General features: G+C 45.1%; 1 protein-coding gene across 2 annotated transcripts in view; it reads right to left on the reverse strand.

Moving 5' to 3' along the window:
* The window catches only part of GRAMD1A (GRAM domain containing 1A), a 633794-nt gene that overhangs the window by 8780 nt on the left and 600573 nt on the right, over positions 1-24441 (reverse strand). For both annotated transcript variants that reach the window (XM_086930044.1, XM_086930045.1), the window contains exons 16-18: positions 20641-20728; positions 13431-13538; positions 99-219 (exon numbers count right to left, since the gene is read on the reverse strand). In XM_086930044.1, the coding sequence (XP_086786170.1) occupies positions 99-219; positions 13431-13538; positions 20641-20728 (317 nt within the window). The remainder of the gene's footprint in view (positions 1-98; positions 220-13430; positions 13539-20640; positions 20729-24441) is intronic.

Genomic DNA, 24441 nt, shown 5'->3' on the forward strand with positions numbered 1-24441 from the left:
TTAAGGCTATCTGGAAGTTATTGACAGAAGTGAGCCACCCTCATTTCATATTTCTCACTGTTTTTAACCCTTCCAGCTTCCATCCCTTTATGATGTACCTCATCCAGCAGTTCTACTGATGCCTTCAGGATTTGTTTCCACTTCTGCACCTCTACGGTGTGAAACTGCTTCTGCAGCTCTAGCATCTCGGCCCACTCAGCAGACGTCTGTGGAAACTTCCTGTATAGGGTGATAAAAACAGAACACTGTTTAGATATAATGGGAAAAATTAAACCTTGCAGGGTACTCATGTAGGTATAGCGACCAAAGTAATTTTCCTGGAACCAGGCTACCTGTGGACAGACTGTACAAAACCAGAAAACTCAAGCAACAATTACCAATCTCTTGTCCTCTAACAGTCCAAAATACACCAAACCTTTCTGTTGTCCTAAATCTCACAAAATGAATGGCAATACTGCAAGTCTCCATGCAACTACTGTAAATATTTGCAATCAATGTTTATTCTGATTTTGGTATAGTCATTTACCACCTGTATAAATGAACTTGAGATTCTTCAACTTTAAAATATGTTGTGCAACAGATCCATATTCTCTCACTCTAAACTGAGTCATAAGGAAAACATTACTCACCTGTAAAACTTCTGAACCCTATGGTAGAAAACAGTTTCTTACCCATCAGTGTAGTTTTGCAGCTTGAAGAATTTTTCTGGATTCACATGCTGTGCATTATTCCGCCATCTAGTGGTAGGGTCTGGAATGGTCTGAAAAACCTTTGTCCTTTTACTATTTTAGGTCTCGGCTGGAGAAAGCAGCGCACATGAGCTGCTCCCTGCATCCGAGAGCTTCTTGGAATCTTTACAGATTCCAAAGCTCTCGGAGGCGGAGTTGAAGCCCCGCACCATCTTTTTGATTGGCCAGCGTCATCTTTAATGCAAAATGCTGGCTTGTGATTGTAAAGGAGTCATCTTTGTTTCTGCCTTGTCTCCTATTGGTCACGGCCACCGGATTATGATCTTTTACCGACGGCGTGACACAGCTGCCTTTACAGTACCGCGCTTGTGATTTCTCTTTATTTTTGCACGACATTCTGACGGCGACTTGACTGGGACCACGCTATCTAAAACAAATCTAAATTTAGCTTAGAGCAGTTTATTTGGAAGGAAGCGCACCTCTATGTAAACAATCTTGCAGAGTGTGCAGGCTGCGACCAGCAGAGGGGGTGTCCTTCGCAGCCAAAGGCTGCCGGTAAGAGGGAGGCGGTGGCAGCGGGGCCGGCCCACCTCCAACAGCGCCACCACCAGGTGAGCCTGAGCCACGGAAGCTGCCGCTGCAGCAGTAGCCAACGCCGTAGTCCATCCAGAGATGGAGGAGAGGAGGTACTACTGCCACTCTCTCGCCCCAGGGCAAGGAGGACAACCGTAGAGGAGGCTGCCGATGCTTGCAGCCTCTGCTGGACGGGCGGTGGCGGCACCTGCACACTGCTGCAAGGAGGATGCGCTGCTGCCTGCTCTGCATCGGCGCACCAGGGCTGGATGGCCACGAGAAGGGTGAGTGCAGCACGGGAGAGTGAGAGAGGACCCTGTCGGCATGTCTGTGGGATGTGCCTCGGTGGCTCCTCAGGCACATCCCCCACTACGGTTCCCAGAAATGGTTCTTGAGAGCAGGGGAAAAGCCTGGACACAAGAGGAGGAAGAGGGTGTCAGAGGGGCGCAACCCCACCGTGCAGAGGCCCAAGTACAGCTCCCTGCAGAAGGATGATCGCGCCAGCTCCTACGTACTGCACACACATCCAGTCTTTCTCTGGTTCGGAGGTTGCATGCAAACTTGTGCCTGCACTGAGAACAATGCATTAGTGAAGGATGGACCCGCTATTTGAAGCGATCAGTACACCTTTCACAGGAAGGGGGCAACTCAGTATGGCTTGCCAAGACCAGGCTCTTCGGATGACCCCAGCAGTAAACTGGGCCGCACCCCTATGCTCAAGCCCCTTGAGACTCTGACAGGTGAGTAGTTGTGCTTTACCAACCCTGACTGGTGCTGCTCTCATACTATCAGAGCAGTACCGGGATTGACCTGAGTGGGCTGCAAAGATGCCCCGCTCAGAACAGGGAGTTTGTGCTGTTTCTCTAGCCATTCAGAAAAGGGGGTGGTGATGGACAGAGTATCTGAATTAAGCAGAACACTCGTACCCAGTCAACAGATCAGGGCTTGATCCATCACCGTTTTTTAGCTCACTGCACCATCCCAGCTCAGAACCTGGCTACATGCAAATTAGTCTGTCCCTGGCCCAGTGCATCATGGGAACAGGGCAGACCAAACTACCAAGCCAATTCTTTTACTGGAAAGGAAACAAGCTTCCACCCCCCTTTTCTAATCGTTTCTCTAGCCAGGCTGTTCATTACAGCCAGGTTAGAGAAACCTAAGTGCGCCTGTGTATTTGGCTGGCCTGAGATGGCAAGCCAAGCACACATGCGCACTTAGAAGTGCACATAGCACTCCTCTTCCCCCTCTCAGGGCCTGCCCCACCCCTCCCCACTGCACGCTGGCTCTACAAGCAACTGAAAAATGAAACAATGAAAGTATGGCGTTTTATTTTTCAGGTGTTGGTTCTGCAACAGTGAGGTAATGTTCTCCTACTATTGCGGAGGAGCCGCCCCTGCTAAGGAGGCGGACCCTGCAATCCGCAGCGCCTGTACTGCATTCCTGCCACGCTGTATAACACTTACATGGAGCCCGCTGCACGGGATGACATCGGGTAAAAGCATCAAGACTACCAGTCCCAGAATTTTCTTGGGGATAAGGAGGTGGCCCCCGCAATCACCAGCACCTGTACCGCATTCCTGCCACTCTGTCATTTCACCACACCCACTCCCAAACCTGCAGTTTACTAAACACTCTTATTGTATTGAATGTTATTCGCTGAATATGCCCGGAATGTGCGTGTGTGAAATTTCGGTCAGGTGGTGGGGGGGCCCAACATCTAAAAAAATTCAGCTGGGAGGGCTCAACCTACAAAAGTTTGAAGACCTCTGCCCTAGATCCTCCCAACTCTTGTCTTTTGTGACCATTGATTTCGCAACTGTTCCTGAAATGGTCTCATTTGCAGTCTTGTGTTTGGTATCATTGGAATGCAAGAAGCCATCATTCCTAGCAGCTTCCCCAAAGTCCTCACTGTTGGAGCATGCACTGTGTGGTACAGTTGTATCTTTTTCAGTTGTGACATTGTTCTCTTATTGCTGAAAATTACTTTAACTAGTACTGAATTTATTCATGCTCCCAAGAACATTTTCTCCTGTTCTGGTTCGTGATAACTTCTCCATGTGTATTGAGAACACTAGTTGAACAAGAGTTCTTTCTTGCTTCATGTGCGGTTTGCATTTTTCGTATGAATTTGCCCTTACTAGCCAGTCATCCAGATAGGGGTAAACGTGTACTCCCCGTCTCTGCAGGTGTGATGCCACTGTTGTTAGGTACTTTGTGACTCTTGGTGCTAGATTTCATTCCAAAGGCCAGTACTGGTAGTGTTCTTTTGTATACCACAAATCGGAGGAATTTTTTGTGCCTTGTGTTCATGGGAATGTGTAAGTAAGCGTCCTTTAACTCTATTGTGGCCATGTAATCCCCCACCACTATTTGTGGTATTACCTCTTGCAGTGCAGTCACTTTGAACTGTTGAGTTCTCATGTACTTGTTTAAAAACCTGAGGTCTAGAACTGGTCTGAGTGATCCATCTATATTTGGAATTAAGAAATATGTTGAGTAGTTCCCCTTGTTTCTCTCCAGTCATGGCACTAACTCTATACCCTCATTTGACAGCATTTCACTATCTCCTAGAGTAGACAAGTTGTTTCCTCTTTTAAATGTACCTTTTTTCTTGGCCCCCTGCCAGGAAGTGTGTTGTTTAATTCTATGCAATATTCCAATTGTATTAGTTCCAGAACCCATTTGTATCTGGTGATATTTTTCCACTACTGGAGGAAATTTCCTAAAGTGTTTTCTCTGGTGTTTGGTGTGGAAGCTCTTGTGCAGGTACACTTGTTGTAGCACTCTTGAATGTTTGATGAGTGTCCTTTGCGAATTCTGAGTCACTTACTTGCTGGGGGAGCCCGTTTAACACCCCTCCCCCCCCATCTGTGGTTGTTCTCTTCCGCGTGGTTGTCTGCAAAAGGACTGTATCCCCTGGTGGTTTTGCCAGCCTTGTGTTTGCTATTGCTGACCTGTTTGACTACCTTACCTCCCCGATACGACTGTTAAGTTTGATGGGATGTCCTTGAGTGGAAGGAGCCCCTTGCTGGGGGGTCTTTGTGAGGGTAATGGCCCACCCATGTTACCTGGGGTGACAGATACGCGCTATAAAAGATTATAAATACATACAAATACATACATACCTCTGAACTGTAGAGCCCCCATGGACTCTGCAGTTGCATTGTCCTTTTTCAACTGATTCAGAGTTTCGCCCACCGTACTCCTGTGAAGAAACGTATCCCTTTATGCCCCCCTTGTGTAGTCTACTTTTGCCAAATTAACTATTACCAAAGTGCAAGTCAACTCTTTTCTATGAGAAAGGCTAGGCATTTAACCAATTTAGTGCTATTAGTACAGTTGTGGAACAGTCACTTCTCCCTGCACCACAGGACATATATTTGTTGAGTAGCACGGTCTTGTGTTTGGCCTTTGAGCTTCTTTTAGGATGCCCATTGATCAGTTTGGGAGATCTAGGTGGCCAAACTATGCTCTCACGAGCTATGCTGTTAGGCTCAGGCTGTTGGGTCCCGGGGGTTGTATAATAACTCCCTGCATGAAAAGCAGGTCGTAGTTTGTAGCTGGTAGTCTTTCTAGGTTACCATGTGCAATTTCCACCAAGTCTGAGAACCATAGTTGCCTTGCCCCCAGTGGGCAATTAAGGTCAGTGTCAGATGTGACTGTTAGCACTAGGTTATCACTATAGTGATGAGTGGAATTGGTGGAAAACCATATGCAAATTTCCTCAGCAAGTCTATGAATAGGGTATTACCCAGGAAGCTGTGATGTGGGTGCCTGTAAGTAAATTTGTGGCATTTTCTGTTTTCTGGTGTTACAAAAAAGTCCACCTCTGGGGCGCCCCACTCTTGGAACACGATTTAAAGATCTTGTAGCGTTAGTTCCCATTTGTGAGAGACAGATGCTTGCCTGCTTAGCCTGTCCACTTATATTTGTTCTCCTCCTCGCCGGCGTACAGGTATTAGAATAACCTTCTTTTCTGTTTGGTTCATCTTTGTTTGTTGAGGTAGAAGTCTGTGGTTGTGTCGTCCGCATTAACTTGCACCGACCCTCCCTACACCAGCGTTTGTAAAGTTTGTAAGGCCTGGAAGACTGTTATGAGCTCCAGGATATCCATGTGTTGGACTACCTGCCATGCTTTCCATAGTCCCCTGATGTTGATTTCCCCCTTGTGCACGCCACAGCCCATGTGTGATGCATCCAGGGTGATGGCCACTGTTGAAGTTAGTTGCAGGAAATGACTGCCCATTGTTATGTTGATCACGTTCCACTATGTCATCTCTTCCCACACCTCTGTGTAACAACCACTGGATCCTCCTAACGCCTCGTTGCCTGTGACCATTGGTTTTGGAGCCATTCCTGAAATGGTCTCATATGCAGACTTGCTTGGGGAATCAGTGAGAGGCAGGAGGCCATAATGCCCATCAATTTGCCCACAGTCCTCATGGTCAGAGACTGCCTTTTTGGTAGCGCCGAACCATTCCGGTTATGGCTTGGATCCTCTATAGTGTGGAGAAGGCTTTTGACCCTCCTATGTTGATTTGTGCTCATAAAAAAGATCTGTACTCCCTGTGGCCCTCCGATTATGATTTGTCTACGTTTATTGTGAGCCCCAACTTGTGGAGCGGGTCTAATGTTCCTTCTGTTTCTAGGAAACAAGTTTTATTTAACTAGCCAGTTGTCTAGATAGGGATATACGTGCATCTCCTACCTTCTCAAATATGCCATCACTGACATCAGCCATTTTGTGAATACTCTGGGTGCTAATTTGATGCCAAAGGAAAGCCCTCTGAATTGGTAGCATACTTTGTTTACCATGAAGCACAGGAATCTCTTGTGCCTGTGGTTCATGTGAATGTGTAAATAAGCATCCTTCAGATCTATAGTTGCCATATAGTCGTTTTCTCACAGCGGTAGGATGACTTCTTGTGGTGTTTTCATCTTGAATGTTTGTGTTTATATGAATTTTCTTAGGAAGTGACGCTCCAGGACTGGGTGTAGTGTTTCGTCTGGCATTGGCACCATAAAATACACTGAGGGGTTTTCCTTGTCAACCTCTGGTGGGGGTGCTTTTCCTATTGCCCACCTCTGCAATAGTTCCTCTACTTCGCCTTTCTTCGTGTGTGGTCTTGTCTCTGTCCTGGAGCCTGTAGGTGTTTTTACCAGTTCTATGAAGTAGCCGTGTTGGATGTTGAGAATCTATTTGTCGGACATGGCCTCTCTCCATTCCTATAGGAAGGCCCATGCCCTGCCCCCTCCCTCCCTCCCAACCCAGTGGTGTTCTGTGAGGGTAAGGGAGTGTTGTGGTTCTGAGTCATTTGTGTGAGAGCTTGCCCCTGTGGACGGCTGTTCTCTTCCTCTTGCTTTGCCCTGACTTGAGCATCATACCATTGCAGTACCCCCTGCAGCTGGTTTGCCTGTTGGTAAGACTGGTATGAAGAAGAGGTGTCTATGGAGGGGGTTTTACTGCCTGCCCTGTACCGCTGACTCTGAAAGGAGCCTCTCTGGTTAGACATCTGTAGGGCCTTGGCTGAGTCTATCTTTTTTAGTTTTTCCAGCATTTGATTAACCTGCAAACCAAAGAGATGTTACACGTTAAAGGGCAGGTTGAGCAAATGGCGTTGCACTTCTGGTTTAAAACCAGAAACACAAAGCCAGATATGGATCCTTAGGAGGAAGCTAGTATAGGATGCCATGGGCCACTGTATCACTTAACATAGGTGTTGGCCTGAATTATCTTTAGAGTTTGGGACTACTTATATGTGAAAAAAGAAACAATAATGCTAGCCGGATAAATTCAAACTCTTAGGTCAACTATCACAAATTAATTATTCTTAGATAGCACCATCAATTGTACAATATGTTCATTAAATTTGAGTTTTGCATCCAGACACCTCCTTCAGTGTAACAATACATCAACAATTTATTGTGTAAATACTATTTGCGAGCGAAAGTACAAAACTTTAAAACCACAATCCCTCGTTGTTAGAAGGTGGTTCTGACACTATGGGCCGCCCGGATTTTTCGCTTTTTGAGCACCTAATTGTTGAGCTTTTACTGTGGGGGAGCCTCATAATCTGGGACTCACCCACAACACATAATGAAGGAGACTGATGGAGATTTTAGTGGTGTACCCCTGCGCAGGGGAGATTCCTAGCGTGCGCAGTCCAGGAGCAACTACAGAGTGAATGGTGTGGCAGGACTTCTGTAGAAATGGGTGGCGACATGGAATAGGCTTTATACCCTGGGAAGGAACATGCCAGGGAAAGTCAGTGTATTTTACTGTGTTTTCACTTCATTATTCCCCTATGGGGATGTGGGGCAGTTGGCTAAAATGACTTCCACAAGGCCTACAGATTCCAGACACGCACTACAGTCCAGTGTAGCAGATGTGAAAATGAGTATTCTGCAGAGTCCAAAGTCATATTTGTACTGCTTTTGGGTCGTCTAGAAATGTCATATTTCTCTGAGTCTCTGGCTGGGGTCTGGCCCTGGCAGGTTAGATTAATGACCTTTCTTCCCAGAGCGAAAATCTTTCCTCCAAGGAGAAAAGATAGGTGGAGCTACAAGCCAATCCATCAACTGCTGTCGCTGGGTGCACCAGGCTGCACCAAGGAGGGAAGGAAGTGAGGGGGGGAAGGAGTTGGGTTTCCGAGGCCTTGTGGCCAGAGACCCTGGACGACGCCATGTTTGATCAAACCCAGAGGCTGGACAAGGAGGGAGGAGGGGCAGGGAAGTCATGTGTGGCTGGTTGATAGGACACACAAAGACTTCCTGCCAGCCCCCTACTAAACTTTTAAAAAATACTTGTACAAGAACAGAAGCTCTCTCTGGGGGGTGGTCTGCTGATGCGAAAGGTGCTGGAGCCTGGTGCAGTGGGCAGTTGGAAGAAGGACACCCCTGACTGCCTCCCAGGCCGCTAACAGCGTTAGAAGGAGAGCCCAGGACCGGTGCACAAAAGGAGAGGCCTCTGCGCAGGGAGAAGAGAGGCGCAGGGAGCCAGTGAAGACCGCTCCCTGCAGAATGCACCCTCTTGGAGACCCAGAGGACGAAAGAGAGTGCTCTCAGTGGCTGGGGGACACCGCCAGGAGCGAGAAGACGCGAAAATGGGGCAGATCGGACCCCCAGGGGCTAAGATATGGCCCCTGGTAGGTAGGCACCTTTGACCCCTAAGAAGACAGACGACGAAGCGCGTGGGGCTCCGCCGCTGGTCTCAGAGACGCCCCCAGGGTGGGTCAGGTCTTGGGGGCTGCCCTAGGAGGAAGCAAAGCAGGGGAGCGCCGTTTCGCTCCCCCCGTAGATGCCCGGGACCCTATCCCCGGGCCCTGACACGAAGGAAACGGTCGGGGAGGGGGGGGGGGGGAGGGGGGGGGGGGGGGGGTATGCAGCCGCACTCCCCCAAGGTCCGGCGAGGCCTCACGCGTCTGTCCGCCGGAGCAGTCAGACCAGAACTGAGTTGCCGGCTCCTGCGGCAGCACGAGAGGGTGCTGGCCGGGCGGGGAGCTGGCAGGGGCAGCCAGGGGTGGGCTCCCCAGGCTGCCCTCCAACGTGTAGGCATGCGAGGTCCCAGAGGGGACCGGGCCCCCCAAGAGGCGCAAGAGAGGTGCCAGGGGCCCGGGCGGGACCGGGCCCCAGAAAAAAAAAAAATCGGCGGATCGGCTGGGGTGGGCTCCCCGAGCCGAATGACTCACCTGAGGGTCCAGACCCTCTCACCAACGTCCATAGCAGCATGGGGCACACATCGCGGCTCTCCCCTGCACAGGGGGGAGAGCCACTCATTTAATATGCGAGGAAATTGGCATGAAGCGCCCCAGAATGCCTTGCAAGGCATTAGGAACTCTGCTGTCTTGGATACTGGTGGCCCCTAGAGGAGGGGGGTCACCATAATTTGTTGAAGGAGGGGCAAGGGGAGCTGCAGAAGCAACGCAGCCTCCCCCAGCCCAAAGAGGAAAAGTCCCCCCCTAAGTGTCATGGGGACTTAAAAAGGATAACCCCTCAAGGGCTCAGTCACCAGTTCATCTCCTCTTTGACTGGAACTTCTGTTCTATAGCTGGAGGAGGATCGACTAGTGCATCAAGGAGTGAATGGCTGAGTTAGGGAAGTCTGGAGAAGGGCATCCCCTGGAGGCGAAGAGTGTAATTGCACTGAAATGCATTTATTAATGGTTATTTCTTTTAGAGGGACTGATGTTCAATGTGCAGTATGGGTGTATGGTGATGTCATAAGCAAAGTGGATTTAAGTGGCTAGATACTCTTGCTAGGGTGTTTCACGGTATTTACAACTTCATCTTGTGATCATCTGTGATGCCTTTAGGGGCTATAATTGCAATGCATTTTAATGATATCCAAATGTGCGGAGTACTGTCATTCTAAAGTGTGCGAAAACATGTATACTTGCTGCTGCGCTTAGGTGAAGACCCCAGACTGTTAGCCCTTAACATGTAGAGGTGCCTACTGTATGGTCAGTAGGAGATGCTCAGTCAGGGTCATGTGTCACCAGGGCAGGTGTACCCCTGTTTAATGCTCGTTAGGGTAATGGGGTGGGGACGGAACACCACTGGGATGGTGCCACTGTGCAGGGCCCTTGCTCCAGGCTATGTTCAACTAATTGCATTGGGGGCAAGATGATGTGCATACATGGGAGTGGTGGTACTAGACCCCACGCCCCTGCGGGAGGGTTAGAGATGTTATACAATGTCACAACATAATTCCAACAGCTTATGTATATTTGTACATTGGTGCATAGTATTCAGTAGTGTGTGTAATAAATGTACTCTTACTTTTATAAAGCAAAGTACAGACTGGACAATCAATTATGGAGTTATTTTTGCACACCTGCAAATGGCGATTACTAGCCCACACCACCTCCCTTGAGTAAGCCTCAGACTGCTCTGCAACGCTACCCTCTAAGAGTCAGGCGCTGCCCTAGGATGTTTGGTTCCCAGTGAAGGACAAATGTGTCATGTTATTTGTGCAGGCCTCGCAGATGCTGCCTCATTTTCCAACACTCGTATACATATAAGTGAGTGGATGGCCCAGTGCATTTTTTAAGCCGGGTCCGTCAAGAGATAGTCCACATTCATTGTAGCCTCCAACGACTCACGTTAAAATATAGAACATCCTTCGTGATTAGGCCGGCAGTTGATACATCAGTTTGTACTTTTTGACTATATATAAAAAGAGTCAATGTTGAAGTTGTAAAGGAAATCTTCCTCCTCATGCATCTCCACATCAAATGACCTTATGGTAGGAGGAGATATCATCAGGTGGTGAGGATTTTGCAGGCTACCGGTCTCAGCCTGTTCTACATCACAATCATGTCATGAGTTTGGGCCCTTGGACAATGAGAGGGGTCATAATGATCATAGGGTAGTCTGGACTGTCTCCATTCGGCCAGTGGAGAGTGTTGTGGAGAATACACATGCAGTAAAGGAAAAGTAGGAGAAAATGGAAAAGGGGAGGAGAGAGTGAAGGAGAAGGTCGAGCAGGAGGCACTGGAGAGGTAGCAATTTCATGCCTCTTAGGTTTTTTGTGAATGGGGGGCCCAGGAAGGATGAGGGCCTTAAAAGTCAGCTTCTGCTTCTGCGGAACTGAGTCCTTCAGGCGCTGTGGAGGCTTAGTTAAAATCTGACCAATGACCGGCTGAAAGTGGATCCACTGCTGCTTGGCATCAAAATGTTTCTGCAGCCGCTGGAGGATTGGTTGGTTGAATTCCTCAGAGAGAGACGCAGCAGTAGAAGGTGGTCTGGAGGGAGCCAAAGATGGTCTACATCCAGACGGCATCGATTTGGATCTAGACTCGCTCAAAATGCTTTGAGACAATGGCCTTCAGCTCGGAAAGTTTTGAGGTGACATGTCTCTGCTCCGAATGCTACAGGTTCGCGTGCAAGGGTGGTCGAGGCTGCATCTTTACGCTAGGCACCGAAGCAGCGGTTGACTACGCTCAAGGCTTGGAGGAGGACTTCAGGACCTAGTGTGTAATGAGTGTCAGGTCTGGCTCAGAACGGCACAGTCGACTATGGCCAGAAGGCAGTGGTGCCCCGGAGGCTTCAGATGTGGCACAGTAGCTCACGGCTTGGGCCTCCATTTGTAGAGTAGAAGGGGTGCCAGTACTCGCTGCGATTTATCGACAGATGCTGGAGGGTCAAAGGTTCTTCTGGTTCGACGTCCACCTCCGAGTTGATGCTTTCTGGTGAAAAGGCTACTTTGATGTTGGCACCTAGAGCATCCAGTTTTATACCAAGACTCCTCTTGTCCCCACAAAAAGGTCTGGGGTATCTTCCTCCTCCTGTCTGTGCGCCATGGAGGCCAAGTTGATTTGACAAGCGTGACGGTTCTGTAGAATCTTCTTTTTTCAGAATGTGAGAAATGGCGAATATGAGTATTCACAATGGTTTGGAGACAAGCAAAGGTTAGAAACCTCATGGAGGTCGATTCCTGGCTACTTTGCGTTGCAAGCAAGGCAAAACCTGAATGGAGTCCTTTCCTTTACGAGGACATTCTTGACTCAAGAAAAGGTTGGTCCATGCTCGAAGGTGGAGACCGACAAAAGAGTGTTTAAAAGAGCCACAAGGAACAGATTTGAGGGCTCAGCGAGAACACCATGTGGGATATATCCAGAGCTCATTCTACACATGTGAATCTGACAGCGCAAAAAAAAACTATTCAACAGTGGATCCGAGGTCCATGCGCAATACCACTAATAGGTGGGGTCACTAGGTCCCATAACTCAAAAAGACTTACTTCAAAGAAAAAAAAGTTGTACATGTCCAAACACAACATTAAATGGCGGAAGTAGACAGCATCTGTATCTACAGCCACACGTCATCAACATCTCTTGTATCGAAAGACTTCTTCCAAGAAAAATTACTTGCAAAAGTCCAAGCCCAACACTAGATGGCAAGAAATTATGCAAAGCAGGTTTACCAACACATGCTGCAAAAATAAAGTTACTAAACAATGTCTATCAACCATCTTAAGACTGCAGTTCATGATATCATGCTTTTCACTAGACTCCAGATTTCCTTGTAGCATACTGAATAGGATTTCTAATCACATTGCCCTACCCGTGAGCACTAGGTTCAAAATGGGATGAATATCTTAGAAAGCACTGCATCTCAACACCTCCTCCCCCCCTTACAAAAACACTCAGCTGTCTTAAAAACAAAACCTTTGATAGGGTCTTGTCCTAAGCACTTAAAAAAGCACCTATCCAAATTGTATCTAATCCAGAATTACTATGCTGTGGCAGGGGATATGCAGCTCTTCTTTCCAAACCGTACAATTATACCACATTCACCCACACATTATTCTTAAATTACCATTTGTGAATATCTAGTCACGCTTTAAGATTTATTCAGTGTATCTCTTTTATGCAGATTCTATCAGCTCTTCGTTTCTGTACTTCTACCTTTGAGATGTGCTATGGTTTACTGTTGACTGTAAAGATTGCACTATTATTTTTTAATTGCGTAAGTGTTCTGGAACAGAAAGTGACCATGTACTTTTCAAGTGATGAAAAGATAACAGTGTTAAATATACAAATCAAAAAATTACAGAGACACGCCGTTTTGATCATCACCTTCTAAGCTCTGAAACCAATACTGGAAAATAAATCTAATAACGTTTGTATCTTGTGGGTTTTGAGGATGTAATCACAAGTTACTGCTAACATGTTTGAAGCCGAAAGAAATATTTGTGTAATATTCCAAATCCAACCCTAGATGCTAGGAAAGTGCACAGCATGTGATCTAAAACAACATTCTGCAAATATGCAGTATCATTGGTTTTCCACACAAGGTCCTGCAAAAACTCAAGCAGTAAATAAACCAAATACTGTTCGATTCGGGATTTTCAACTTCTCACTAGGGCTTGAAAGTATAGCAATAATGGAGTTCCTGATGCAGGAAAGGTCTTCAAGAGAGCTTGAGGTGTGGATCATGAAAGAGGGTTTAAGTTGGGAACGATGACAAGATGGACTTTAAAGAAGTTGCTGTCAGTTGTTAATCAGGCATTTTGATTTAGTCATTACCATTAGCCTTCAATATTCATTCTCTGAGTCACATGCTCTTTCTGTTCAATAAAGCATGCACCCTTGCGGAGCTATACCTTTATTACAGTGAATTATTGTTAGCAGAGCAGGCAGCACGGCTGTGTATGAAGCCTTCTTACCCTTTGGAGAGTGCGTAGGACTGCCAGGACTCGAAGGTCCGTGCAGTGTGTTCCAGTGACCAGAGCCGGTACAGCAGCATCATGTTCAGCACAACCAGGACCACCAGGCTGCAAAGGAAGAGGAGAAAATAGGTCCTCGGGTGTCATGCTAAGTGTGTAATGGAAGCCTAAAGCTGGAGAAGAGGGTCCTACAAAGCGCCCGTCTTGTTGACTGCCACATTCTTGCCAGATCACACACCAAGGCACCTCCAGCAAAACTCATCTTGAATAGTCCTTTGTGCTTCTACTATATTAAGTACGATTGAGTTACTAAGTGCTGCATTTCTAATTTCAACGTGTATACATTCGCTCTTCCGAGACTTATGTCACTGGTTATTTGTTACTCAACTTCACACTCTTTTCTTCCTGAGCCAGCCTTTATCCTGGGCCATTCCACTCATCTATGTAGATTCCTCTGAACTACATCAATCACCTGTGCTCTTTCCTTGGCCCCCCAAACCACACATGCTCTCTATGCACCTATTTCAGAACAATCATCTCCAGTTTCGCCTTAATCACTTCAAGCCCCAACACCATGCATCTATTCTCCTCAAGGCAGCATCATTTTAAACATCAATCCCTCAGAGTTACATACTCATTCACAATATGAGCTAAACCTGTATCTCTCCCCACCAAGGACAAACTTCTTCCAAAATTGAGTCTTTATTTCCTTCACAAGTTTCCACATTACTTTCACAGGTCACAATCTTGTCTATCCTTCACTATGAGCTCAAGTCTCTTTTAATGTGTACCAGTCTTAAATTCACATTGTTCGGGGACTCATGCAATGAAATGCTGCATGTGTCATATCACAATGAAAGGCCATCTGCATTACACCTGTACTCCTTCTCTACATTGGTCAACCGTGTTTATTATGAACAAACTCTTCCCAATAACTCTACCCTAGAAAGCAGTAGTGTTTTCCCTACCTGAAAGGGAACTGAAACCCATGATGTGCCCATCACAGAGACACTCTTCAAACTACTGATAAGATTCCTTACTGGCGGTGTCCCTACAGCTCTGCACACCGTTCCCTGAGATGGTACCCTACCCGTGAAATGGCTAATGAACAGAAGGAAAAAAAACATGTATGTTGAGTGCGTACCTCCTGGTATATCCAGGACTGGTGTGTTATTATAACATACACTAACATTCAAAGCAAACTCTTTCCTGCCTGCAGATGCATGGGAATTGTGTACATAGTGTTGAAGTTTTTCTTGGTCTCCTTGATGCAGTTCAGCAACTATCTCTCGAACGGGAATCACCTCTCGACTCCTATCCTTGTTATCCACTGTCCTTTGCGAGAAAGGGAAGTTGGGGACCAAAGTATAAAATGAAAGAACTTTTTGGAAGCCACTTTAGAACATATATCATTTTAATTGAAGTTAAGCTCTATTTCAATCCAATATCAGGCACTGACAGAAAAAAGTGCTGATGTTCAGTATGCCACTTATAAGAGGTCTACAGGATAAGTGAGTACAAGTGTTACTACAATACGTAATTTGTACTTAAAGCATCCTAACTCCTCTTCTTTCAGTCAACGGATAGATTTAGCCTCAAAAGCTCAAAGAGAAGAAGGAATTGTAACTAAACGACCTTAAAGGTCTAGACAAATATATTCGAAAACATGGGTGGACCAAGGGAGCATCTGCTCAAGTGCAGATGTCGGATGCACCGTTTTCCATAGTGTTGGGCTGCTCCGCAGAAACCATTTGTCTAACGTTTGAGGCAGGCCGAAGATCCAGAAATGCCAGCCTCCCTGTGTCAAAGGTCATGCTTCCACTGCCTCTGAGAAAGGTGGGACCCATGCATCAGTAGGTCCTGAGACCTCAACGCAGGCTCTAATCTGGTAGGCTTGGTTGATAACAGATTGGACACGTTGCACATGACTTTCTAATTATGATGCTTTTATTTTAACCGCCAGGCTCTACAAGGTTCATGAGTGCAGCTGCTGTCCTCCATGCAGAATGCATCAGTTCTCCCCACTAGAACTCAATTGTTACACAAAAATACACAAACACACTAAAAAAGTGCACTTTATCATCTAAAGGCAGCTTCAGGTACTGGCAGAAAGGGGCCTAAATGGGACTTTGGATTTTGCTTGTTTTTGGATAATGAGTGAGGTCACCTCCTACCAAGAACAGTATCCAGAGTAGGCTTGAAAAGCATCTTCGACAAGTACATGATGTAGGCCGTTTTAGCACACAGTTAAGCTGTGGGTATGACGCACAACCATGAGGTTAGGCCATGACTACCCTCCCACGGTCGCCCCAGAGTCAAAAGTGCTCAATGATGAAAAGTGCTCTTTCCGAGTTAGAAAGATCTGTCATAAGGCGGGGCTTCCTAATACCATAAAAAGATGGACTCAGCTTTTGCAATTTCATAACCAGTCCTGGAACCACTGACGAGTGTAGGGTGTGGAGATGTGACCTCCGAGTTGAATAGTTCTTCAGAGTCGTGGCTAAACATTAGTCACACCTAGGGCGTGCATGTGTGGGGGAACAGATACAGAAAATCAATGAGGCAGAACCCACAAGGGTCAGTTATGATAGGGCAAGATGAACTGCTGGCTGAAGAAAAACGAAATCCATACGGTAAAACAAGAGGGGTGACCTCAATTGAAAAACCTTGGATGAGTTGGGGAGGAGCGTGCACGTATGTAGGCCTGAAACCCACTTTCGTTTTAAAATGGGCACGAAGTACACCCTCTACATCAAATTTGTCATGAAGATCAAATCCATCCAACATTTACAGACTAACCAGTGACTAAGTACATAAGTTCCATTTCAGTTCCTAGTATGCACATTTATAGTATATGGATATCCTGAAAATCTACAGTGGAGCTTATGTGGACGTACCTACTGTGCGTACTAGCGAGCTGTAGTGGTCTGTCTTTCATTAGGTAGCTGTTGGAATGCTCACGCTGTGGGAGTTCTAGTTGGGGGCATTCCGACCTAAAATGTGTTTTGAAGATCTGAATAACTTCAACTACGAATCGTTGTGGCGTCAAGCTTACTACACAAGTCCATCCCATTAGACAGAAGGAAGAGAGCTATGACTCTGAAACAAAACTTTAAATATGGATAACACACTAAGCTTCAGTAGAGTGCTCCTAAAACTATAAACCTCATATATAATGGAGAACTGAGCAGGCTTTGAATTAAAACCCTTACACCAGCAGAAATGTCCTGGCCTGTTAACTTGTAGTCTTACACTATACAAGGCAGTAAAATAGTCTGGCTGAAATCATGCATTGCCTAGGACGCAGGGAGGTAGGGAAGAAGGAAAGATATGAGATGAGAGTGCATAAAGCGTTGACTGCTGACACAGGCAGGATTTTATGAAGAGGGAAGGCCGGGAAGAAGTGGAGGGTGCAGGATTCATATACTAGCGGGCTAGTGCATTACTAAGAAACATGCACAAGGATTTAAGGCAATGCAGAGGAACAAACCGAACAGCTGAAAAAAGCAAAGGGGATGTGAAAGGAGGTCATGGGATAGGGATTTAAGGATAGTGGTAGTAAGCTGGGAACTTAGAGAGGGCAAGGCAGAATGAGTGGTAATAGTATTGATATTCCCCTGAATGCACAATGCCATGAGAATGAACGCAAATAAGAGTGGGTTGGAGAGAGAAAAATATGTAGGTCACACTAAGCCTCACGAGGGATCAGATGGACAGAGCTAGAGGTGGATAATGGCAAATGCAGATAGGTTGCAGAAGGGAGCAAGAAGCAGGTTTGAGGTGCTAGAGCCGCTGAAGCATGGAACTGAGCAAGGAATTGTGCCTACAGTCAAGGTTGCTGGATGAGATAATGGTTCATAACACAGGATTGACAGAGCATGGCAAAGGAAGGAAAGACCTGAGCAGGCTTTAAATTAAAAGTATCAATCATACAATACCTCACACAAATCCTGAATCAATGCCGCAGCAGAGAGAAGCAAAACACATTAGTCAGTCATACAACTGGAGATGCCAGAGAGTAAGAAATGGGATGATATAGAAGAGTGTACAAGACTGAGCTTCGGGCCTTGAGGAACCATTAATAGTACATGGGGCTACCCATGAACCCAGTTTAAATACGGAATATTTGTTCAAAGAATCCAGGGCCTGGCAAGTAACTGAGAATGGCAAAGCCAGACATGGAAGTGGCAGGCACAACATCACTCTAATTACTGACAGAATGCAGTGCACAGTGCCATTCTCAAGAATCCTTGCTTGGAATAGTTGAGTTCTTCCAGAGATAAAACTACAGAAAACTGACAAACCAGAGAAAGGGCTGTGCCTTTGACTTTTGAAGCATAGAGTAAATGTGAGTAGACAACATGTGTCAAACACCACTTGCTCCACCAGCCTGTCCAGTAACCGACCCTGTCCATATCAAAGGATTTTTTTCAATAAAGTTATTGATTTAAATATCTCCACTCCTGCAGGACAGCAGCTTCAGGTTTTGTATTCCTTCCTCTTATCTTGCACATTTGAGTCCTTTTCGTTCATTTGATATGTCTTCTAGACCATCTTCCTTAAATTGCACCTAAGCTGTTCAGTCATCGTGCCCTTCCCCGGACTTGATTTATACCCTAGAGGAATTTAAATTGCTCATTCATATATACCATCATTATAGTTTTCTTCAGATTATACATAATTAATTAAATGTATCTCTTTCTATTACAGACCTTACATAATATTGGGCGCTCTGCTTAGTAACTGGTCAACCCTATCTTAATTTCTCTGGGCATGGGCCCTGTAGAACTAATGAGAATGTGAGAGACCTAATTGATGATTTACATAACCTTTACACAACCCCTTTCAATCTATTTGATTGATTATTTTTTCTGTCAACACCCACTTGTTATCCTCAAGCATCCCACGGTTTATCCCATGTGTCTTATATCCACACATGCAAATTCCGACCTAACTCATCCTTCCATAACTGGCGTTATGGTGACTTTCTTCTCTTTCTACATCCGTTAATGGGTGTACAGCCACGTGCTAGCTGGGATTGATTACACACGATTTCAACATTCTGTCTTTTGCATATCATTTTGTACATGTTGCAATACTCCCTTTAGTTTCCCAATTCAATTCTTGCCCTTATTCATAGGACAAATCTACTTAAAGTACCAATTTTATTTCAATGCTCGGTCCTCATTTTCAGACTTATCTGCTTTAACAGTGTTTAAATTTGCTTTAGCGTTGAATTTTGAAACGCTAATTTGGTTTATTTAACCATCAATCTATAAAACAAAACAGCTGTACAAAATCTTTATACAAATGTTTCAGCTACTACTGTGCGCCTTACTGACCCCAACAGCAAAATAAATTAATAAATGAATAATTAATGAAAACAGTGGTAACAACCCCTAGGAGTAAACCCACTCCTCGAAAGCAGCCGTCAACAGAAGAAGTCAAGTTTCATACACACTGAAGACTGGTAGCAAAGAGGTTTAGCTTACTGGAAAACAACCTTTGCTTTCCAGTGCCCACTAGTATGGCAGAAGGGCCCTCTCTTGGAGCATAGACAAATTGCTGTGTCCTTACACTGCTCACTTTTTCGGTGGCTACTCTTCATCTCTATGGGAGTGCATGTGTTTTCCAGCTGTATCCCTACTGAGCTTCTCTTCCCCTCTACTCGCTGCTCTCGTTCATCCATGTGTTTCGTCCCCCCACTACTTTCTGTGCTGAGCTTGACCTCATGTGCCCACCCACCCGTGCTTTCTCATGCTTCTGCCCCCTCCCAACTACAAATGCTCTCTCATAAGATTGCACTTCTCTCGCACCCTTGATGCTCCAAGTTGGTCTTCTCACACATATTTGCTCTACCGAACCTTCCATGTTGCTATGCCCCACCTGTGTCTACCATGGCGTTTCCAGACCTCTGTGTTGCTTCAGACCCTCCTGGGCTGCATTTAACTCAATGCGCTTGTGTTTTCCCCACTCATTTTTCCCTGTAATGCTCCCCAACCAACTTTCCAAGAAAAAAATACAGAGCCCTGCTTTATAAAAATAACCAAAAAACCAACACTTTTGTCTTTTTTTTTCTATTCGATCAGTTGGATCAGCAAATAAATATTAACATAAAAAGAGGACACATCTGAATGCATCATGTACCAATGATCACTAAATTGCAATTGTACTCTCAACCAGGATCTACTAGGCTTTTCTTGATGTATTGCTGCTCTGGATATTGTGTAACTCCGTTTAGAATTACAGATCGGCTTTGGAGTTATTCAGTTTGCACCACTTGACTCCTCATCGGACACAGGCACACGGGAAATGATCCCTCCAGCTGTCCTGTACATAATCCCACATCATCAGTTCTTCTGCCTGACTAAAGAGTATCTAGATAGAAAACCAGATAAAGAATACACCCTACTCCAACAGCGGATGTGGCAAGCTCAAAAGAGGTATCGAAGAGAATCTTCTAAATTAAGAGAATGCTTCAAAAATCACCCCTGTGAATTCAACTAGACAGTGCAAGCATTCTTATTACCACTCTCAGAAAGACTGCAACGCCCAACCAACAGTTTGCTATTATTTGATCATGTGACATAACTAATAGTTTCTTACCTGTCGGTGTAGTTTTGCAGCTTGAAGATCTTTCTGGATTCACTATGCTGTGCATTATTCCGCGGTCTAGTGGTTGGGTCACCGCAGAATAATGCACAGCATAGTGAATCCAGAAAGATTCACGCTGCAAAACGAATCGTTTCTTACCTATCTGTGTCGTTTTGCAGCTTGAAGATCTTTCTGGATTCACTATGCTGTGCATTATTCTTCGGTGACCCAACCACTAGACCGCGGAATAATGCACAGCATAGTGAATCCAGAAAGATTCACGCTGCAAAACTTCCTGTGCTAAGGCCTTAACCAGATTCTCTCAGCACATTTTACCTGAAGAGTATTGTCTGAGATAGGAATAAGTCCCCTCCCTCCCCTCATAAACACAACCTATGGACTTTGCTTTCAACAGACATTAGCTTTGAGAAGGCTTTCCAAGGAACACTTAGACAATGAAACGGCCGTCAAATATAGTCTTTTACAGGGTGTGGAAAATGGCAGTAATGTGCATAACATCTGATCTACAGCATGCTGCAAACTCATTTATTCTCTAGCTGTAATAGTATTTATAACAGCGAGCAATTCTCCAGAAACCGAGAGAGAAAGCACTTACACCAAGCTGATGATAAGGAGCACTGTGGATACACTATGGCCTGAACCCCGCTCTGAGGGCATTTCAGAGAGTCGAGAGGATAAACTGCCTGTAAGGGAAAAATAAAAGATTATTAAATACTTAAATTCCTATATGGCAGACTCAATTAAGCTCAATTTCTTCCACAGTTCATTTATTTAGGCGTCTTTCTCTACTCCCAATCAGCACTGGTACAAGGTTCCCATATTTGTCCTGTGAACACCTGGGCCACATTTCTGACCAACTCCATCCCGTTTAGCTTACAGGCCCACACCACTACAGTATACAAGCACAAATCAGGGCCGCCTCCCCCGTATTCCAAGCTGAGGCAAGTGGATGTCTTTAGCAACCTATTTTCTTCTTATACATTGTGCCAACATGCCATGTGTTGACCTCTTTAGCGTATTATGCATTACAAAAATGCAAAATGAGGTGGAATAACATAAGTGTTCTATATACCACCGAGAGGATGGTAAATTGTTGTCTCTGGTGGCTAAATGTGTCCGGCAGAGAAATGTCAATGATGGAAGGATCATGGAGGCCAACCTTGAAAGATGATTTCCAGTGACAAAGGTCAAGAGCAGAATGCCCCAGAAGAAGATTTTTACCCAAAGCAGTCAAGGTGTAACAAAATTGCACTATGCCAACATTGCTCTTTGATTTTCCAGGGCGAGTCTGAATTAATAATGGATTTTCTCAAAGCTGGTCATGGTTGTGTTGCGTCAAAGTATTTTTAACATGGAGGACCTTTCCACTTGGTCTGCCTAGTTATAAAAGTCTATCTCATTTAAAGACTGCAGATATATTCCAGCTTGCTGATTCCTATGCATACAAGGCCCAGTACATAATCAGGAGAGGCGAATAACATTGGCAATTGGATTTAAACCCAATTCGAAATGGAGTGCCACTAAGGGAAACCCAGGCCAAACACAGGAGTGATTTCAAACAATTGTTCACAATCTTTTGTAACATCATAACATCAATATGACCCCATAGCTCTGCAGCATAAACGACTGCTCCTACTGCTTATGGCCTGTTTACATGTATTGCTGAACTCAGAGACTGACCTCCAATCTTCTGTTTGCACCTTAATTTGGCAGCAGTAGCATGTCTCAAGGTCGAGGCTGCTTTCACTTTCTTTGAACAAGGATTAACAAGGATTACAAGATATCAAATCATATACCTAAGTAATCAATCCTCTCCACGTGCTCGAAATACTGATTATTAACACTGAACGATTATTTCAGGGTGGAGCCTGGTTTCACAACCATAACCTTGGTTTTAGAAGTATTTATCGTCAGCTGCTGCCATCAAAAATAGTTACTAAAACCTTTAGTCTGTGTAAAGCTTTGTCTGCAAACAGTTTTGGAATATTTATGGCGCATAGTCTCCGACAGAGGGACTAAAATGGCCAGTGTAATGTTAACCAACCCTGAAACCACAGGGAACAAGCATATGTACATGCATGCATGCAGAATATTGTGGCCACAGTTAAGACTGGCTGCCAAGTGGTCACCAACTGCTCTGCTGGGATTAATAATGGATTTCAGTCTTCTATACTGCATAATATAACCTGTAGTAAGTGTGAGGAGGGCATGGCGGCCAGAAGAACAAACATCAGCATTACACCATCCGATTCCTTTATATGGAACACTGTACAATACTACTCACACAACATGTGCTTCACCTACAAGTTGAAAACGGTCCAAGGTTGCATACTTTTTATGCACAAAGTATGCAGCACTCCAAGGCTGAAAGAGTATTATTTGGGCTTGTACTGGGTGCTCCTCTGTATCCACACAAAGTTATGCTTCTCTGACAAAGTCAAAGAAAGCAAAACATATGCATCAGGAGCGGCTTTTACTTTATTTAGGTTGGCTTTGATGACGTGTATCAATCTAAAGTTATAATACTGTGCCTGGAATGGTACAATGCCTGTTATTCACGACTTGGTCTATATAGCATTTGCGATCCCCGCTCAAAGAGGATGCCAAAAAATGACAAAAGGCTTTGTCACTTCTCTAGCTTGGCATGGATTGCACTGGGTTAATCCTATGCTTAATTATTCTCTTAGAAAAAATACATTTTGAGATGGACAGATTTAGAGTGTTCGAGGTGTTGTAGAGTGCTCCATATGAAGAAGCTGCTCGCAGCCGAAACATTGAAAACTACCCAGGCTTCTCTACTCTTTTTTGCATATTTTATGCAGCAATAAAAGCCGAAAGGGTACTATTTGGATGCGTACATATTGATTTATAAATGTATCATACTGTGTAGTGCTGTAGATAATTATGTACTGCATATTTCTGCATTGGGCCAAATATTTGCAACTTGTTTTTTTCTTATGAATAGTTTTGAATCATGAGACCTGTTGTAACTCGTCACTTGATCCACAGAGCACCGGCACACAGTAGTGTCAGTGAAGTGCAGTGTTGAAGACAGGGTGTGCTGTGCACAGTAAAGGAAGTAAAAGACAATGGAAATAATATCCGTGATCATCGCTGGTGTCCAGGGAGGAGGGTGGACGCATGTGAATCTACAGCACTACACTCTACGAACAGATGGTTACATGGAAAGTAACATTCTCTGTTCATTGCAGGTGGGGTTGAAGATACACATGGTATGCATGGATTATAAAACCATCCCTCAAGTGCTGGCTAGCAAGCAGACGCAACAGATGTTTGGAACAGTGCAACATAAAGCTTGGCCAACTAAAGGCTGCTCATGTTCTAGAACGTGGAAAGCCGATGTTTGTTCTAGAACATCAACACCATAATTCTAGGTGAATGTATATGCCACTGACCAAGTAACAGAATTGCATGTATCCATTATAGGGGTATTATATAAGGTGGCTTGGGTTGTGCCCTCATTATGCATAGAATGGGCTCCAAGGGGCACAGGGAGTGTGTGCTTACCCTTGGCACAGTAAGACTGAATGCACTTAACCCTCCATCTGGCAATACCAGTTTTCAAGATGGCACATCCCCTATGGAGTTTTGTGAAGGCTACAAAAGTTGAGTAGATGGTGTAAAAAGTTTGTTTCTAACAATGTAGTTCACAAGTGATCTCTTGCCAGAGAGTGAAGGTCCTCTTCAGATACAGACCTCACTGTAGAAAAAAGACAGGCAACTCAATGGTCTGATTCATGTGGATAGCTGGTAAAACAACATTGAGCAGAAATCTGGGATGCCTATGAAGAACTACCCTACCTTTGTAAAACTGGCTAAATTGTTCTTGGACTGTAGTAGCTTGGAGCTCATTAATGTGTGAGGTGGGTGATTGTGATTAAGAAAGCCACCTTGGATGAGAAGAACTTTAACTGGCATGAGTGCAGGGGTTTAAAAATTGGACCCATGAGTTGCGGAAGAACTACATAGAGTTTGCAAATAGGAACTGAAGGTGTCTTTGAGGGTATTAACCCCATTAGTCCCTCCATAAAGGCTTTAATTAATACATTCTAAACAGGGAAGAGTGTTGTCTGTTTAGACGATATGCCACCAATGTGGTTAAATGTGCCCAATATGTTCTCACTTGCATACTTGTTGATGCATCCTGCTGATCAGGTCCGCAAAGTTGTTTTCCAATCCAGGCAAATGCTCCACACAAACAGGTGAATGTTGGCAGTTTACCCAGTTACAAATCACCTGAGTTAGCGTAGAAAGCTGGGGAAACGGAGTCCTGCCTTGCTTCTGGATGTAGAACATGCTTCTTCTGTTGCCAGTCTATATTAGTACTGTTTTCCCCTACAAAAGTAGGAGGAATGTTTTCAGTGAAAGTCTGATG

This window comes from Lissotriton vulgaris, chromosome 7 (genome assembly GCF_964263255.1).
Source record: "Lissotriton vulgaris chromosome 7, aLisVul1.2, whole genome shotgun sequence".
Taxonomy (NCBI): domain Eukaryota; kingdom Metazoa; phylum Chordata; class Amphibia; order Caudata; family Salamandridae; genus Lissotriton; species Lissotriton vulgaris.